We start from the raw sequence: 19,353 nt of genomic DNA on the forward strand, positions 1-19,353 counted from the left end.
TCTAATTCTCACAGCAAGGCCTGGTCCTTGGCATCCAGGGACGGATGGTGAAACAGGAGACATTAGGGCCTTGAGAGGTCAGGGCTAGCCCAGCAGCCTTCCCCGCTATCTGTCCCGCCTGACTCCTCAGGAAACACACGGTTCAGCCTCAAAGGATGATTTTGTGGCGAGGGAGGAAGAGGGGTCTTCCTCATCCGTCTGCAAACCTAATTCCTCTGTGAATGGAGGCAGGGCCTTCTGGTTAACAATAGGGGTGAAAGGGAAGGTGAATGTTTCCATCAACACAGAAATGATGTATCAGAGGAGCAGGGAGTGTAGGAAGGAAGGAGCGTGCCCCTTAAGTAAAGGAAGTCAGGGCTTCTGAGCAGTGAAAAAACAGGAATGCCCAGGGATGCTCAGGAGAAGCTGCACACGCTTCCAGCCATGGCCCATCTGTGGACTTAGGAACCGGACAGTTCTGAGTTAGAATTGCGTTTTTGTGGCTCACTCGTTGTATGACCTCGGACAAGTTAGCCTCTCTAGACAATAGTCTTTGCGCTTGTAAAATGAGAACAATTCCAAATGACTAAAACCCCAAAGGACAATCCTAACATGAAGATTGACCTTTCCAGGACAATCACGTGCATTACAATTAAATATATATGGTGTTGAATAGCATCTGGCTTTTCATTGTTGCTTGAAAAAATCAGTACTGTATTTTCATTATCACTTAAAAATTTCAAATCAAGGTTGGGCGCAAAAATCCTTGGCTTCCAGGGGACACGGGCCTGAGCACCCCTTAGCGCCAAGAGGGGCAGAACCTCTCAGGGCATGGCTGGCACAGGAGATGCCAAGAAATGACATGTGGTCTTCCGGTAGGGACTCCAGAGGGGGCTCTGGCGAGATCGAAGTGTCTGCCTCCACCTGTCCAAGGTCTACCTGTCAGTCCCAACCCCGTGGGTTTCTTGGAAGCCCCCGGTGCAATCGAGCCACTTTCCCTTTTGATTCTTTTCCCGAGCGCCTGCTAGGTGGCTGTGTGTACAAAGGCTGAAGATGTTGGTTTCTGTGGGCTGCACCACAGCTCAGGAAGATGAAAGGAAGCCGCAGACCATGCCCCCCAACGCGGTGGTCCTTGCCCTGCCCGCCTGGGTGGCTCCCCAGTGCAGGATGCAGACAGCGGGCCGTAGCCTTGAGCCACGCAGGAGACGGTTCTGAATTTCCCAGAAAACAGCTTGCATAACACGGAGTATCAGTTTTCTCCTTGGCCCCTTCTCCCATGTACCAAGATAACCGAACCAGTAACACAGAACACTCCGTTTATTTGATGATTGGGAAAAACCAAAAACACCCCGAGGGAAAGAAGGCCAAAGTGCCTTGGAAAGAGACTGGCAGATCGCGGCAGCCCAGCCCAGATGTTCCCTGCACCCCTGGATGCAAGGCACGCTGCTGTGAAGGGCTCCCCTTGAGTCCAGGCTGAGACCCTCCAGCAGAAAGTACCCGAAGACCTCCCTCTGGGCGTGGGAGATTTCTGCTGGCTAACTGGAGCCAGTAAATGCCTTCTAAGGTCTAACTGGGGGAAGAAATGGAAAACAAAGAAGAGGATGAGGGAGAACAGAGAAGAGGCAAACGAAGGAAAGTAGCCAGCGCCCTGGACGCCAGACTTGCAAGCGAAGCCAAAACTGCCCGGCTCCAGAGGCTTCTACAGGCTTACAAAACGCTCCAAAGTATGGCATTTAATCTTTCCGTAAAATTCTCATTCCCTCCTCTTCTCTTTCTGGAAGCGCCAGATGCGACCCCCAGCTCAGGCTATCACTGCCCTAGCGATTTCGCCTCGGGGAGCTTGTGTTTTATCACCTGTAAAATGGCCATAATGACCTTGTGGGGAGAAGTCGAAGAGCCAAAGTGTGAAAGTGTTTCACACGGTATCTTGCACGAGCAGTTTGTGGGTTTCCTGCCTTGACTTGCTTTCGGGCTCTCAGGAGCCAATGGGAAACGGAAAACGCTGTCGAACAAACCATGTGAATTCAGGAAAGACTCACCAGGATTCTGAACTATTTTCGAGACCCAATTGGGTCCAAAAAACAGACACGGATTCCCCAACTAGTGTGTGTGCCGCACGGGATACGGGGCAAGACGATGTCCTCTGTGCAAGGACTCGTGGAGAGTCCTTGGATGCCACCGCGCCCTTCCCCTGGGCTTCCGGCCGGTGGGCTCATTGCTGTGCCTGTCTCTGTGGATATTTATTCAACCACCAGAATCGAGAGGAATAGTCAACAGGCACTTGTGTGGGCAACTTCTGTGTCACTACAGGGTTATGGGGATAAAAAGCAATGTGGAAACATCTAGGGAAGATGTAAATAGCCAGGAGAATCTCTATCCCTTCAGAAGGGAAGCGGCTAAAAAGTCCCATTTCTACAGGCCAATTATTTTGTGGTTATTTATTTAGTTTAGTTTAGTTTCAGAGAGTGAGAGCAAGCAGGGGAGGGACAGAGAGAGAGAGAGAGAGAGGGAGGGACAGAGAATCCCAAGCAGAATGCACTGTCAGTGCAGAGCCCGATGCGGGGCTCGAACTCAACGTACTGTGAGATCATGACCTGAGCCGAAGTCAAGAGTCGGGTGCTTAACCCCATTGAGCCCCCTCGGGCGCCCCTACGTACATTTATTTAATCTAACAGAATCTTGTATGGCGGGAACTTTTAGCGCCATTTTATGAATGAGGCCCACAGAGTTTAAGTCCCTCGTGCAACTTTGTCCACAGAGCAAGTGCCGGGTCTGGATCTGAATCCGATTCTGGGCACAGTACTTATTTTATATCCTGCCACCTTTCCCTGGAAGCCTCAATTTATGGAAGACAAATGAACCCCAGGGAGAAAGCAGCACATTTTCCCCTGTGCTCTGCACGCCTTCCTAATCTTTCTCTGGAAATAGGTAACGAAGCCACCAGGAACCCCCAAGGCAGCCGTGGCCATCCATCCACACAGTGGATTTGGGGGCCTCATGGCTTTCCCAATCAGGCTTTTGCGTCTCTGCCAGCTCGGTATGGAACATCTCTGGGTCTGATCTCTCCCCTCAGGAACCCAAGAGTCTGTCTCTGCATGTGTAATCAGACCTGCTCAAGAGTTGCACATGTCAGCGCGGAACAGGAGAGCTTTGATGTTGGCCCCGCATCTAGGAAAGCCTCGCTGCTGGCCTGCTCTGGCTGGAGCTCTGTGTCTTTCATCAAGTCCCGCAAGACGCCTCGCCGCCTGCCAGGATGAAGGCAAACAAAGCAGGACACTCACACGGTCAACGCTCCTCCCCGGGACCTGCCTTTGGACAGGGTGTCGATTACTCTGTGGCTCCCAACCTTAACTTCCTTCGGGGGAGGGTATCTGGATTCTTGCTGGGTCTGCATAGTCCGTGGCTCCTCTGGAAACAACAGGTTAACAACGGCGAGGTGAGTGCGTGCTCAACTCAAAGCAAACAATCGCCTCGGATCGGAGTCTGCAAAGTGTACCCACGTTTGTCATCTCGCGCCCTTCCCACCGGGAGCCTGTGAGTTGGCACAGCTGGCAGAAGTATTGCCAACAACACGTACTCGGCTTGCTGAGATCACGCCGAGCCGTGCCTCTGGGCTCCTGGCGAGACTGTCCTGCAGGTGATGGGTGTTCCTAGATGACACCTTAGATCTCTCTGTGATGAGATCTCCAGGATTCTCTATCATAGGCACCTCTTTATCCCCAAGTTGGGCCCGTCAACAAGGCTCTTCCGTTAGGCTCTTCACTTTCTCCTTTTTCCTCTTTCTCCTTGTCTTCTTTTCCTCTAAGCCTTGAATTCCTTCCTGGTTGGCATGCCTTTCCCTGCTGTGCTATTCCGGGCTAAAGCGCAAGGGCCCCCAGTGAGCGGTTACTGTGTATGGCTGCAGACACAGTGGGGCACACTTGGAATGGAATGATCGGGGGACCGCAGGTGATGCCTGGACGCGGGGTTGTGGACAATGGTGCCTCGGGAGGATTGATCTCAGGAGGCTGCTGCCTCCTGCTGGCTAATAATGTTACAGGCTAGTCCATTTTTTTCCCACTCTCCTTTTCTTCTAAGGGCCCACGTACTGTATAATCCATTTTACGTGCCCTCTTTATCGTATACCAAATTTACATGTGTATTTGGGTGTACTTAGGGCCATTCCATTCTGTTTCACTGGTCAGTTCATCTGTTCATTCACGGTACTGGTTGACTTCTTAGAGCTTAATAATACTTTTTTTTTTTTCTTTTTTTTTTTTTTCCTGTCTGGTAGGTATGGCTGCCCTTCATTACTTGACTTCTTCGGAATCTCCATAACTATTCTTGCTGTTGTTTTTCCATTTGAATTTTAGGACACAAAAAGAATCTTGTTGGTGTTTTAATGAGAATTACACTACATTTGTAGATTAACTGAGGAAACTTTGATAACTTTAGGATGCTGTCTTCTGAGTATGTCTGAGTATGTCTTTCTACTTGTTGGGGCCCTGAGATTTCTGCTTGTCTATCAAGCAGTTCTTAGATTTATTCCTAGAAATTTGATTCTATATTGTGGTTGTGGTAAATAAGGCATTACCTTCCATTACATCTATTCAGCTATTGCTTGCTACACACTGATGTATTATTACACTGTCTTAGCAAACTCTCTTATTTTTGAAAATAGTTCTTCAGTTACTTCTCTCAGTTGTTTTCGTGTGTACAGATTAATTTACCTACATAAATAACGGTATTTATTATACTCTGTTAATATATTATTTCTAAATAGATACTGTCATTTATTTGTCTTTTTAAATTAGAGCTGCTACTTCCAGAACAATATTAAATAATAGTAGTGATTAATGTCATCCTTGTCTTGCTCCTGACTTCAGTACAAATATTTCTAAATTCTGTGTTAATAGCATGATGGACTCAGATAAATATCTTTTATCATTTTAAGAAAGTATCTTTTTATTTCTATTTTGTTAAGAGTTTCTTTTTTTATTGTATTGTATTGTATTGTATTTTTTAAATGTTTTTATTTATTTTTGAGACAGAGAAAGACAGAGCATGAGCAGGGGAGGGGAAGAGAGAGAGGGAGACACAGAATCCGAAGCAGGCTCCAGGCTCTGAGCTGTCAGCACAGAGCCCGACGCGGGGCTCGAACTCATGGAGTGTGAGATCATGACCTGAGCTGAAGTCGGACGCTTAACCCACTGAGCCACCCAGGCGCCCCAAGAGTTTCTTATTTAATCAAGAAAGGAGGCAATTCTATACTGTGAAATGTTCTATCTGTGTGTATGTTTTATCATGAATATTTTAGTAATTAGCATTTGTTGCTTATAAATACATGGACATAAATATGTGGAGGGGATACCAACTTTTATTTATTTATTTATTTATTTGGTGGACGACTTTATTTTTTATACTGAAAGGCTGATGAAAAACCATTACTAATCCTGCTAAAGAAAATCCCACATCTCAATCAGAAAGGATAACTGTACTCATTAAACGCCATTTACATTTCCTACAACACAACTTGGAAACACCCAGCATGCATGTTTAATCTCAGTGCAATGGATTCAAGACCAAGTATACATGTTACAAGCATCAAGGCCAGATTACAAATTCTCACAGTTTATCACAATCATCATCGTCATCATCTTGTTTTCTTTTCAGTGCCTGTGCTGATTCATTGGCGGTATTTTGCAACGACACCATGTTAGTGCTAATAAGAATGTTCTTGGACCGATTAATGATGGATTAATCAGAACATTCTGAACCGCGGATGTTGCAGGAATTGATGCTTTTGCAGTTGGGGGCTGTGAAGTGGGTCTCTGTACTGTAAAGCTTTGCCCTGTGAGGGACATTGGAGTCCCTACTTTCGTTGACACAGACATGGTGTGTGGGGTTGGTGTGCCAAGCGTGGGAGTACTTGGTCCGCTAGTAATAACCACAGAACTATTATTCTTCCCGCAGAAGTAGATGCCTTTTTTTGTAAAGACTTAAGTCTATAGTTTGGAACAGTCAAGCAATATCAGGTGGCAACCTGGGGCCTGAATATGGCTTGATTAATGGCAAAGGACTTTGATTTCTTTGCCTTGCCATGTCTAATAAAAAATCTCTTGGGGGAGGAGAGGCAAAAGACTGATCAGCATGGCACTGGATCGCCAATCGCACACCATCTGCATCAACAGTAGCTTTCTTAGCATGGCTTGAGTAAATGCATCACCTAGAATTGTGGTCACGTATCAGAAGGCAAACTCCAACATCTGACTTATAACTCTTGGCTCATATTCTGTAATGCTCTTATCCTTCAGGATTTGTGCCATCATCCGTGGATCTTCAGGCATGCTCTTGGGACAAGCCCTCTCGCCAGACTCCATGATGTCCGTTGATCAGACTTCTTGAGCTCAATCACCCACATTAATGTATTTCAGTCCCAAGCTTGATGCAAGTTCTTTGCCTAGCATGGTTTTTCCAAGCCCTGGTGTACCAGTGAGCAGGATGTTCAGAAGATGTTTTAAAAGCTGATAAAATCAATGGAATCACAAAAGCTTGGAGACCAATGGGTTTACAAGATTATAGCAAAATTACTTAAAGTTTTAACGTTAACCACATGCAATTTAGCTTTTTTTTTTTTTTAATGCAGAAAGCACTTGGGGATCTTGAATGCTTTAGGCTCATCATTATGGATATTGATTATCTTCACAGTTGATGGGAGATTGGTTAACGAAGCATTGATCACTGGAAGGTCTTAGTTTGCCTCTGGAAACTTCTGATTTCTGTGGCCCTCTAAGTGTCTTCCTCCACATCAGACAGTGTTCTGGTGAAGCAGTAACATGCCAGGTTTCCCCAGGCACACCCACAACTGCGGAGGCACCACAACAAGACAGAGGAGGCATAGACTGTGAGCTTGCGTAGCCTGGGCCCGGCCTCTCTGAGTCGTGCCTTGGACAAGGAGAGCGTCCTGGCTGAAAGATGCTCTCTCTGGCAAAGGCAAGGTGGTAACACACCTATGTGCAGACCAGTCAAAGGATGGGAAGGAAGCAGACCTCATAAAGACCCTGCTTCAGCGCAGTGGGACTTCCTGTTGGGCCCACTGCCAGAAGTCTTCCCGAGTAGATGATTCTGACAAGTAAAGAAACACAAGTATTCTCTGTAGTCATAAAAGGGAAAAGATGGCTAGAGGGATAAACATCTCAACCAACAAATTCTTTTTATGGGATGTCTGGCTTTTTGCAAATTTTTACTGAACCAAGACATGTGTTCTTTTTAAATTAATACATGCAGTGCAAAAACTCAAAACAATATGCTGATTTATTCCATAAAGATAATTCCCAGGCTAACTGTGGGTTTGTTTTACATTGTCAACAAGAGTAGGGAGTCAGAGGAGGAATCTTGTAAAATCCTGGAAATGAAAAGTTTGGGTCCACATGGAATGACTACTCTACAATCTAGAGTAAGTTCAATCTCAGCCTCTTTACTTCCCTCTGTGTCCTTCCCCTCCCTCCCCTCCTCTCTCTCCCTTTCTTCTATTTCTCTCTCTCTCTCTCTCTGTGTGTGTGTGTGTGGGGGGGTCCCTGTAAGTATAGCAGAGCAAGGGAGAGACACATATGATTTATATCTTCTTTCTCCCAGCAGTGTTCCAATGCCACAGGTTCAATCTACCTGCTCAGCTTTCTATACATGGAATTTCTGAAGGTCTGTTTTGATGACCTCACCCTGGGACAGGAGGCAAATCAGAGCTTCTGTCAGTTTTCTTATGTCCTGCCAGGGTTAAGGCAAGGAAGAAAGGGTAACAACCTACTAGAAACCGGCAAGGATGTTTTTGGCTGTAGGATTATCGAATTTAGTGCCATCAGGTTAGTCAGAGCGATTGAGTCAAGGAAGAAGATACCCAATGGGCACATGAAAAGATGCTCAAGTCATTAGGGAAGAGCAAATTAAAATCACAATGCAATGCCGCCACACCTAGGTTAGAGTGGCTAAAATTAAAGACAGGCTGACCATGCCAAGTGTTGGTGAGGATGTATAACAACTGGAACTCTCATTCCATCCATTCTGATGGGAATGCAGAATGGTACAGTCACCTGAAAAGCAGAATGTTTTCTTGTAAAGCTTCTTGTTTCTTGTAAAAAGTTTCTCGTAAAGCTAACAAATACTTACCACGTGACAACTCCACGCCTAGGTTTTTGCCTCCACCTTCCAAATAAAAACATGTCTTTGAAAGACTAGCATATGAATGTTCCTATCAGCTTCATTCATAGTAACCCCAAACTGTAAACAACCCCAAATAGGTGAGTTGATGAACTATTTATGACATACCAACGTGATACAATATTATACAGCAACAAAATGGAATGAACTATCGATATACCCAATAACACAACAATATATCGATATACCCAATAACACAACATAACAATCGATATACCCAATAAGCACAAAAAATGTGCTCAGAGAAAGAATGATCCCATTTGTGTGATATTCTAAAAGACAATCAACCTATAGTGCCAAAAAGCAGATTTCTGGTTGCCTAGAGGCTGAAGTGCAGGTTGGAGATTGAGTGGGAAGGGACACAAGGGAACTTTCTGGGGTGATGCACAAATTTTATACCTTGATATTGCGGTGGAGGTTAAACTGGTGTATAAATCCGTCCAAACTCATCAAACTGGTCACTTAACATGAACGCATTTGGTTGTTTATAATGTATGCTTCACTAAAGCTGATGTAGGAAGGACCCGCTCTTCTCATGAATGGGTCTCAGGACGCCGAGCCAGGGAGAGACAGCATCACTTCTGAGAAATGCCTGGGGGGGTGATGGAGCAGTGAGCTCCAAATCGGCTACCGCGCTGCACAAGGGTGGAGGCTGAGCCATAGGCTGGCATCTGCGATCTGCACAGTCTGCTTGTGTGGATGCTTCTTTTGAGACCCAACTCAGTTCATTAGCTCCTCTGTTGAGCGAGAGACTTGAGTTGGGGTCTAGCTAACTGTGGTTCGAAAGAGCATTTCTCATGGGCTCTGTGCATGCTGAAGAGGGTCCCTGCCCTGAGAGCATTTCCAGTGCGGGATAAGGTGGGGAATCAGAATGCAACTATAGCCTCTGCACCCCCAGCAAGCTACCCTCTTTGTAGAGAGACTGGGTGTTAATAATGCATGGTTGAGTTGGGGAAAATCCGAAGAAACTTCCCCTTCCCCCCAGATTTCTCGGCCAACTCGGGCCAAATTGAAACAGTCTAGATTTGGGCAGGGAAGATTTGCGACCCTGAGAGAGATCATAATCTCAACCAAGTATGGCCGGAAATGTAAATTATAGCTATGGAACTGTGAAGAATCACATAATTATATCAAAATTAAAAGGGAAAGTATGAGTGTGAACAACATCTTGTAGAGAAATTACCACAACCAGATGTATGCAAATTGTTCCCTAAGTAGAATAAGGCAACCTTCCAGGACATTCCCATGAATTTATATTATATGGACACTGACATCCTTATCTAAAGCCCATCTTAATTACTGTTTTCCCTTCCAATGAACCATTTCCCCCACCGTGGGAGATACTTGTGTGCTGTTGGCTAAGTTAACAGTTACACGAATTTCAAGAAGTCCATCTTTGTTTTTAGAAGACTCTTTTGTAGCTGCCATAAGCGCTTTTTAGGTAAATAAAAACAAAGGAAAAAGAAACTAAGAGTGCCTAAGTGCGCTAAATCTGAAATGGTTTAAAGCCGATTATATGGCCCTGAATTTGCTTTCTGCCCTCACGGCACAGGCCGGGGCTGGGGGTCAGGGCATCTGGGTCCAGGCTCCAGCAAGTCTGTCCGTGACCTCCAGCCAGCCTGATCTTGCTTCGGTTTCCTCACGGTCAAATTAGGATGGGCGCCGTGTCCTTACCGATGTCAGTCACGTCAGCCAGCAAAGAGCTTTCACTGAAGTTTTACGTCTAGTGCTAACACTTCAAAAAGTCAAAAAGTTGGACATGACTATAAAGCAGTGTTTCTTTTGCATTTAAAAGAAAACTTTTAAAATGTTCTAAACATCATACATGTGCTATCACTATATGTACGTGCTGTGGGATCCGTCCCTAAAGCAATAAAAATCATCTCGTTAAAAAATTTCCCAATCTGTTAGCAACAAGCAGAAGGGCTAAGTGTCCTCCAAAACCAACGCTCAGTCTCACGAGGTTGCCAGGAACGGACTGCTCTAAATCGTTTTACGTTCCACATTGCCGTGACTTTATTACTAAGCCAACAGACTGCAAACCGAGGCCTGGAAATAGAATATGAATTAAAATTTCAAAAAGAAACAAGAATTGGATCCTAGAAATGCCACAATGATTAAGCCTAGTGTAATGGTCCATAGTCCTTTCAGTGCGGGCTGTAGCACTAAAAAATAAAGTAGAACGTACACATGTCTGGGTTGTTCTTAGGGGAGTAAAAGAGCACTATGGATCCGAAGTCAAGGGCTGGTCTTGGCATTGACTCAAGCTTACTGCCTCCGGCCTAGGCCCGGAGCTGTAGGGCTTCTCCATTTCCAGCCCTGCTCTCCCCTCCTTCCGTCTGCTCTCTCCCTGTCGCATTGCACCCGAGGGTGGAATGACCCTTAATTTTCTTTTAGGAACCCTAGGAAACTTTTGAAGTGCTTTCGTGTTTCTTGAGTTATCTAGCTGAACACATGTTCATTGAGTACGCCGTGCTACACAGGTGAATAATACATGGTCCCTGCCCTCACCCTGCTGAAGAGCTGAGGGCCAGTCAGGCTGAAAAAGGACATACACGGTGTCTTGCTATTCCAAGGAGAGAGCACCTCTGCTCATGCGCATCAGGAGGGCTTTGTGGTAGCGCTTCTGTCACTCGAGCCAGGCCTGGAGTGGGGAGACAGTGGGCACGGGGGAGGGAAGGTGGCCCCGTAGGATGGCAACACCCAAGCCAGGGGGCAGAAGAGAATCACGACAACCAGTTCGTTCTGGAAATGCAGACAGGGCGTGTGTGGGCGCAGGCGCGTGCGCAGTGCGGGGGCGTATAAGGCGCCCCCTTGGAAAACAGACTGGGTAGGAGGACGGGAATGGGGGCTGTCTTCAAAGCCCTGCTGAAGACGTTGGCCTTTATGCTGACGGCAGTCGGAAGAAGATGGAGAAGTATTGGTTCAAGTCTGCTCCTAATCGGGGGACCTCACCTGCATGGGTTGTGCCCACCCCCTTTTGATCCTTGTCCCCTCCCCACACAGGCACATCCCCAGCCCCAGGAGGAAGGGTTGGGGAGCGTTGGTGAGAGGGTCCACTACATACCCTATGGAGGATTTGGTAGCAGGGATGGTCAGTGGATGGCTTCCAACCTCCACATCAGCCGGCCCTAGTGACAGCTCGTTTCTGGGGCCTGTATCAAGCTTCTGACCTTGACTTTGACTCCAAGGAGAAGGATATGAACAAGGTACTGCTTGGCTCCCTACTCAGGGCCCCCTATGACCCAGGCTTCGAGGCTCACCGGGACCTCCTCATGGCTGGGGGCGAGACGGGGCTGGGCATCAGAGGTGCCAAGGCGGAGCAGAACTGGACCCATTGAACAGACCATCGGGGCCCAGCCCAGTGTGCTGGAAGGGCTGGAGTCCTTCGGGGCCCGCTCACCCTGGGCAAGCAGTGCTGCGGAGGAAGTCACCACGGGCACTACCAACAAGAAGTGAGGCTGAGAGGAGCTTTTCTAAACCATCAGCAATAAAGAATAAACATCAATCATGCTAGAGGAAAGACCAATTTTTCTATACTCTATCCTCTCTATAGAAAATGATGTTAAATTAATATTATGTGATGAACAAATAGTACATGGCAAAATGAAGGGGAAAAAAGTGGCTTCGAGGTGTGCCGCGCCCTTAGTACATAATGATACATTATTTTTCTGGATTTTGTAGTATTTGTGACATTTGTCAGCTTTTAAAATTTTGTAACTTATTGTGATGTCTTTTTTAGGGTTTTTTTTTAATGTTTATTTATTTTTGAGAGAGAGAGAGAGACAGAGTGTGAGCAGGGGAGGGGCAGAGAGAGAGGGAGACACAGAATCCGAAGTAGGCTCCAGCTGACAGCTCAGAGCCTGATGTGGGGCTCGAACTCACGAACCATGAGATCACGACCTGAGCTGAAGTCAGATGCTTAACCGACTGAGCCACCCTGGCACCCCCTGTCTTTTTTATTCTAAATAAAGTTGCTTTCATACCTAATTTTGTATTGGAATTTTTGTATTCTTTTTCTTAACGATTCTCCAAATTGAATAACCTTGAGGCCTCACAAGCTTGGGTCAGCCCTTGGATGATTCCATAATATTAGCTCAATAAATATTTGAGTAATTACTACTGCTATGTACATGGAGCTCCTAGGACTGAAGAACCCTAGGGAAGTAAAGTACATTTCAAATGAAAAGACTAAATAAATAACTGAAATGGTAGCTTGGCTGGAAAGTCACTGTCTTCATGACTGAAACCTTTTAAAAGTTAAGACAGCCAGGGAGCCTGGGTGGCGTCTGTCTCTTAATTTCAGCTCAGGTCCTGATCTATGGTTGTGGGATAGAGCCCTGTGTCGGACTTCATGCTAAGCGTGGAGCCAGCTTAAGATTCTCTTTCTTCTTCTCCCTCTGCCGCTCCCCTGCTTGCTTGCGTGTGCTCTCTCTCTCAAAAAGGGAAACTATTGGGACAGCCCATGTTGGGCTCCAGATGAACTCCACACACACCATGCCTACCTGACTCGAAGTGGCTGACCACTTAGGACTCTGCCAGCAACATAGTTATGTCACAATAATTTTGAATGTTCTTTCTACTCGTAACTTTCATCAGCTTCTTTTTCCAGTCAGGTTTCCCAATTTAAAATTAGGTTGTGGGGCGCCTGGGTGGCGCAGTCGGTTAAGCGTCCAACTTCAGCCAGGTCACGATCTCGCGGTCCGTGAGTTCGAGCCCCGCGTCAGGCTCTGGGCTGATGGCTCAGAGCCTGGAGCCTGTTTCCGATTCTGTGTCTCCCTCTCTCTCTGCCCCTCCCCTGTTCATGCTCTGTCTCTCTCTGTCCCAAAAATAAATAAACGTTGAAAAAATAAAATAAAATAAAATTAGTCAGGTTGTGTAAATATGAAGTATTCAAGAAGGAGGAAAGGTATAATGTAATTCTTCATCTGTTAACTTAATTTGCCAAAGCTTAAGAATGCTATTTAAAAACAAACAAAAAAATTATCTGGCTTCTAACCCAAGTCTCAGGAAATAATGATTTTCATAGTACAATTGCTCAATTTGTTTTACATTATAGAATGCATACATTTGAACACGATAGAAACTTGTTTTAAAAAGCAATTTAATATGTTTGAGTTTGCCATATAAGAAATAATGGTTTAGAGGCCTGGAAAGTGCTCTAGAATGACAAGTCCCTGAAGTTATAATGTCTGTTTTTCAAAATACAAAACGTGGACAAAATATAGAAATCAATGTCTTTCAAGCTATTGGACAGCAGGAAAGAAAGGACAATAATCCCTGAGAGATTGTAACAAACGAGGAAAGCCCTACGACTGCCCCAGATTACTGCCTTGCGAGAGTTTCCAGACAACACACAGAAAGGGAGCCCTGAAGGAGTCCCACAGTCTCCTTGAGTTGAGGAGACAAATTGATCAACAAAATCCCAAAATCCTAGCTAGATTTTTTTTTTTTAGAAATTAAAAAGCTGATTCTAATCATTAATACTGATAAGTAGTTCAGTGGAACAAACTAGAAAGTACATACGTAGATCTACACATATATGGAAGACTGATTTTTGACAAAGGTGCAAAGGCAATTCAGTAGGGAAAAAATAGTCTTTTCAGCAGATGGTGCTAGAACAATTGTCTGTCCATATACACAACAAGTGAACCTCAATCCATAACTCACGCCGTATACAAAAATTAACCCAGAATGGATCACAGATTTCAGTGCAAAACCCCAAATATACAATTTTTAGAAGAAAATATAGGGGGAAAATTTTATAACCTTGGACTAGCACAGATGGTTAGATACTAGACCAAAAACAACATACGTGAAAGTAGAAATCGATTCACCAAGAGGAAAAACTTTTGTCCTGTCAAAGACACGTTAAGGGAATTAACATGAAGGGAATTCTCTCTGCCACAGAGAGAGAGAAAACATTGGCAAATTACGTATCTAATAAAGGACTTGTATCTTACAGAAGATATGAAGAACTCTTAAAAGTCAATAAAGAAGAAAACAAGGATCTCAAATAAAACAATGGGCCAACAATTGGAAGGGCCATTTCACCAAAAAAGATACACGAATGGCAAATACGCACGTGAAAACATGCTCAATGTAATTTGTCACTAGGGTAATAAAAACCCCAATTAGATAGCACAACACATCTAGAGCAGTAGCTCAGATTATGAAGAGTGACCATCCCAAGTGCTGCTGAGAAGGTGGAGGAGGTAGAAAGCTCATTCATTGCTGGTGGGAATGTAAAATGGGCTAACCAGTTTGGAAAACAGCTTGACAGCTTTTTTTTTTAATGCTAAACACAGATCCACCACATAATTCAGCCATTCTACTCCTATTTATCCCAGAGAAATGAAAGCAGAGGTCCATTTAAAGAATTCATATGAATATTCAGAGACTTGTTTGTGATAATCAAATACTGGGCGCTCCCCAAAGGCTCATCAACAGTTGAGTGGAGAGAAAGAACTGTGGTCTGTCCATGCAGTAAAATGCCACTCAGCAAAAAAGGAATGAACTATCAGAACACACTGCAACATGGATGGATCTCAAAATAATTTAGTTGAGTGAAAGAAATCAGGCAGCAAAAGAGAGAACATAATGTACAAGTCCAGTTTTATAAAAGTCTAGAAAACACAATCTATCGTGACAGAAAGCAGGACAGTGGTTGTTTGGGGATGGGAGGTGCAGGGACAGTCAGGAGAGAGGGGCTGCAGAAAGGTGGGAAGAAACTTTTGGGGTGATGGAAATGTCTGCTATCTTGCGATGGTTTCAGGGATACATATGTCAAAAGACATCAAACTATACACTTTAAATATGCATATTCTGGTATGTCAGTTGTACCTCAATAAAGCTATTTTTAAAACTTATGATTTGGCTTCAGGCACCTAGAGCAAGATACTGGTTTGAGAGCTGCAAAAGTCATGGGACAATCAAGATATTAACTATGCTTGGTTCTAAAACGTGACATTGTCTTTAACTGTGAAATAACACATTCTTGTTAAACACCCCAAAATAGGTCATAAAGTCTATACTGAGGCTCTCAGGACACACACCGATCACTTGATCGGTAACAAGTCATTTCAAATGGGTTTCACCACCTCCTTTTTTTCTCTTTCCTTAACTTGGGAAAGGAGAAGGTGGGGATATGAAAACAGATTTAATATAAGGCAAGATATACAACAGGTTGTTGGAAAGTTATTTGAAACCAGAAAATGGGTATCAGTATCCAAAAAATAAATACAAGGAAAGATTTTTCTTCACCTTTACCATTTTTTTTTATACCCTTTCTTCCTTTCCTGTCCTTTTTCCCTTTCTTTCCTTCCACCTCCTGCCTCTTACCCCCACATCCCACCCCACCTTTGCTGGCAGGGTTGCCCAGAAGTTCAGACTATAGCACGAACTGGAACAGACTGTCCAAGTTCAAACCTCATGCTGTACTCCTGTACTCAGTATGGTATTTAATATCTCATGCTTTAGCCCCCCCTGTCTGTAAATAGGGTAATACCAAAAGTTCCCTCTCTCTGGACTGCTGAGGATTAAATGATTTGATATAGGTAAAGCACTTAAAACAGGCAGAACCACGGGTTAACAGCATGCAAGTGTTACCGTTCTCGTGGCCCCTAATCTACGACAGACATGTTGGACTCCAATCAGTTAAATGTAAAAAGCCCTGGGCTCGGAGAAGACGGCAGAGGGCATGAGATTCCAGGAGCTGGAACCCAGTGCTGGCTTGGCCAGTCCCCAGCTCCCTGCCCCCATCTGTGCTACTGATGCATCAGAGCTTAAACTGTTTACTGGGGAAATGAGGACGGTCTCCATGGTCCCGTCCAGGTGTTAGGACTGCTTTTTATCATTCAAAGTTACATAAATATTATCAGATGAAAAGCTTTTTGACAACTGTTAGGCACAATGGAGATTTTCATGTTACAACATAGGTCATTCATTATTTAGTAAGAAAGACAAGTAACCTTGCCAATTATATGGACGGAACAACTGATAAAACTTCAGCAGAACACCAAGTGACTTCTTCAATGTTTCATGAGAAATTTTAACACGCAGTTTATCGTCTTCTGAAATGGGACCCATGTGAAGTTCTGGATGGGAACTCCCCCTTCTCAAAGCTGTGCATGAATCTCTTGGAAGTTTAAGAGTTTGTGTACTTTGCCTGTGGTGGACGGGGCACCACTGGCTTGGCCTTAGTGACCCCCATGCCCCCAGGAGAAATCATTTCAGAAGTGCCCTGGAGCTATTCTGTCTTCTCCCAGGGTGGCAGCAGGAGCGGTGAGTGAAGTAACCATAGAAAGGAAAGCTAGTCAGTTCACATGGCTTCCTTCACGGGAAATTCACCGGACTAAGTGTAACAATAAGTGAAACAACCTACCTATGATGCTGCCATCCAAGACAAGCTCTCGGCTTTTAAAAGGGGGCAGATTTCACGTGGAGACCGTCTTCAGTGGTGAGCCAGACAGCAGGGTTGTAATGTTACTTTGAAGGGGATACAGTATAGCCATGATGAGGAGGGAAATTTCCTCTGTTAACATCCTCCTGCAGTAGTGGTCAAGTGTGTGAGCAATTCCTCACACTTTAAAGATTCAAGTAACTTTTAGGAGTGTTATACTCCCATCGGGTCAGGTCCTTATCCAGAAACGGAATCACTCAATCTGTCCACTGAAGACATACTGACTACAGGGACCAAACAGGAATTTTATTAAAACAAATGGAGATTGATTAGCCCTTATGATGAGTCCCCAGTCCCACGGAGAGGATTTTTGATGTTCCTTCTAATTCCTAGCAGAAGTCTTTGCACTGATCTCTGCTCCCACAACGTGGTTCATTCTGTCATTTGCTGCTAGTGACATTCACCCGTCTCAACTGGCACATTGTTGTAGCTGTTTCGAGAAAGCCGGAGGTATCGGTAGCCTTATGGACACTGTGTAATCTGTCGGGGTACCTGCCAGACTCCTGTCCCTTCTAGCTAGTAGTTTCAGAGATTGGGCAAGAGCAGTTGAACTGATTCAGGTATCTCGATGGGTCATTGTAAAAGACCAGAAGCAGGAACTGGCTTAGTTTGATTAAACAGCATCTAGGTCAGGGCTTGAAATTTTGAGTGTATAGATGTATGTGTGTGCCCATATATTTGGGATAGCAAACGGTAAACTCAGATTTTGACCTGATGTCCAAGATGAGGCTGGTTAAAACGTAGTGAGGAATCTTTATAGATCACTGCTAAGTACCATGGGAAAAAAATCCTTTTAGTTTATTAAAACTTGGGAAATATAAGAAATAAAACACAACTCCACAGAAATATGAACTACCAGTTTAGTGTATTTCCAATAGATGCTTTTCTGTGCACATTTTCATATAGTTGAGATCAGATGTATACACTATTTTGCCTCTTACTTGCACTTAAGATGCTCTATGCATTCACTATTTTTGTAATTTTTTCAACGTCAAAATAATATCCTACTGTAGTTATATTCCAATATGGTTAACCACTTCCTTATTGTTGGCCATAGTGTTCTACTGTAATAAATAATGCTGTCATAAACATTTGTGCATAGATCATTATACCTTTTCTCCTTAGGACTATTTCCCGGAAATGACATTACAAGATTCAAGAATCAATACATTTTGAAGGCTCAGGACATTTTTAAGGGTATTTTGACACAAACATTTGGTAAAGTGTTTGTGTCAAAATACCCTTCTACCGGCTGTGTATGGGAATGTTCCAACATGTGCCATCATTATCAGCATTGAATATTTTTAAAGTATTTTTCACGTTTTATTTATTTATTTTGAGAGAGAGAGAGAGAGCACGAGCGAGCCAGAGCACAAGCTGGGAAGGGGCAGACAGAGGGAGAGAGAGAATCCCAAGCAGGCTCTGCACTGTCAGCACAGAGCCCGATGCAGGACTTGAACCCACAAACTGTTGAGATCATGACCTGAGGCGAAATCAAGAGTCAGATGCTTAACTGACTGAGCCACCCAGGCACCCCGGATATTTCTTGAAAGAAAAAAAATCCTTGCTAATTTAATATTAAAACATTACCTTACTGTAATTCCATTCACATTTCTGATTACTGGTTACAACATATTTACTCTTTTGTTTTTCCTCTTCTGTCAACAATGTGTTCATGACCTCTGCCTATTTTTTTCTGTTTTTCATTCGCATTAATGAAATTTTGTTTTGCCAAGTCTCCACTGAAACATTAATCAGACACTCACTAGAGGTCATTTTATTGAATTGATTTAAATATTTTATTTAAAGAAATATTCTGAAGACTATAGTTTATTGGTAGGAAAAATAGAAATCATACGTGTTTAAAGATCATTTTGTACTGACATTATGCGAAATCGACTTCTCCAAGTAACCTTATTAGTTTCGCAGTGATACTAGTGGAATGCATGCTGCAGAAACATGGTTTTACCTTCAAATCTGAGCACATTACCCTTACATCAGAAAAGAAAAAGGGATAATAAAAAACGCCACTTGGATTAGTTCAAAGTTTAGTAGACCACATCTGATTTGTTGAAGAGTGAGTTCTTTTATTTACCTCTTCAAGGAAGTGCTTATTTTTTTCACTTCTTTCTGTGCATCTTTATCCTATAAAGAAAATACAAATACACAATGAAATTTCACACATTTATCCTGCTCCTCTAGCTACTTTGAAACAATCTTCAGTTGAGCGAGGGGATACTTTGTGCGGGACCATTACAAGGAAACTACAGATTTCTGAGACCCAGGCATGATTCAGATCTCCGAGACCATGTGTAATGCAGAGAGCTACTCCCAGGCTGTTCCCCCACCGGGTCTGGAGGGGTGGGATACCGGAAGAAGAGATCCTTCAGTGTAAGCTGACATATTGGCCCTCACCACTGTGTTAATGGTAACATTGATTTTTTTTTCTTCAGCTGTATGATGTGGAAGAAGTCCTAGCCTCAGCAGCAGGATTGGAAGAAATTGGAGATTCCACTGCAAGATCCAGGCTAGCTATACATTTCATCACTGACGTCATCAAGTAGTTTATATCAAAGGTGAAAAACCATATAATATGTTTTCTACCTGGTCTAATGTATTCCACTTGTTATTTCTTTAAAACAAGAGTGGAGGTTAGAAACAGTGGCAATAAATTTAGATGGCAGGGTACTCCTATGCACTTTTGCATTTAACATTTATTG

The 19,353-nt window shown here is 44.0% G+C and overlaps 1 protein-coding gene and 1 pseudogene across 2 annotated transcripts in view; both read right to left on the reverse strand.

Annotated features, from left to right (window-relative positions):
• Positions 1–5,364: 5,364 nt before the first annotated feature.
• Positions 5,365–6,355, reverse strand: LOC124504032 (transcription initiation factor TFIID subunit 9-like; annotated as a pseudogene).
• A 12,100-nt stretch (positions 6,356–18,455) lies between these two features.
• Positions 18,456–19,353, reverse strand: part of RMDN2 (regulator of microtubule dynamics 2) — a 74,857-nt gene continuing 73,959 nt past the window's right edge. For both annotated transcript variants that reach the window (XM_047068992.1, XM_047068991.1), the window contains one exon: positions 18,456–18,778. In XM_047068992.1, coding sequence (XP_046924948.1) covers positions 18,725–18,778 — 54 coding nt within the window. In that variant the 3' untranslated portion in view covers positions 18,456–18,724. The remainder of the gene's footprint in view (positions 18,779–19,353) is intronic.

Source organism: Lynx rufus, unplaced genomic scaffold, assembly GCF_022079265.1.
Source record: "Lynx rufus isolate CCGP_SWC_20201006 ecotype Redwood Valley unplaced genomic scaffold, mLynRuf1.p SCAF_8, whole genome shotgun sequence".
Lineage (NCBI taxonomy): Eukaryota > Metazoa > Chordata > Mammalia > Carnivora > Felidae > Lynx > Lynx rufus.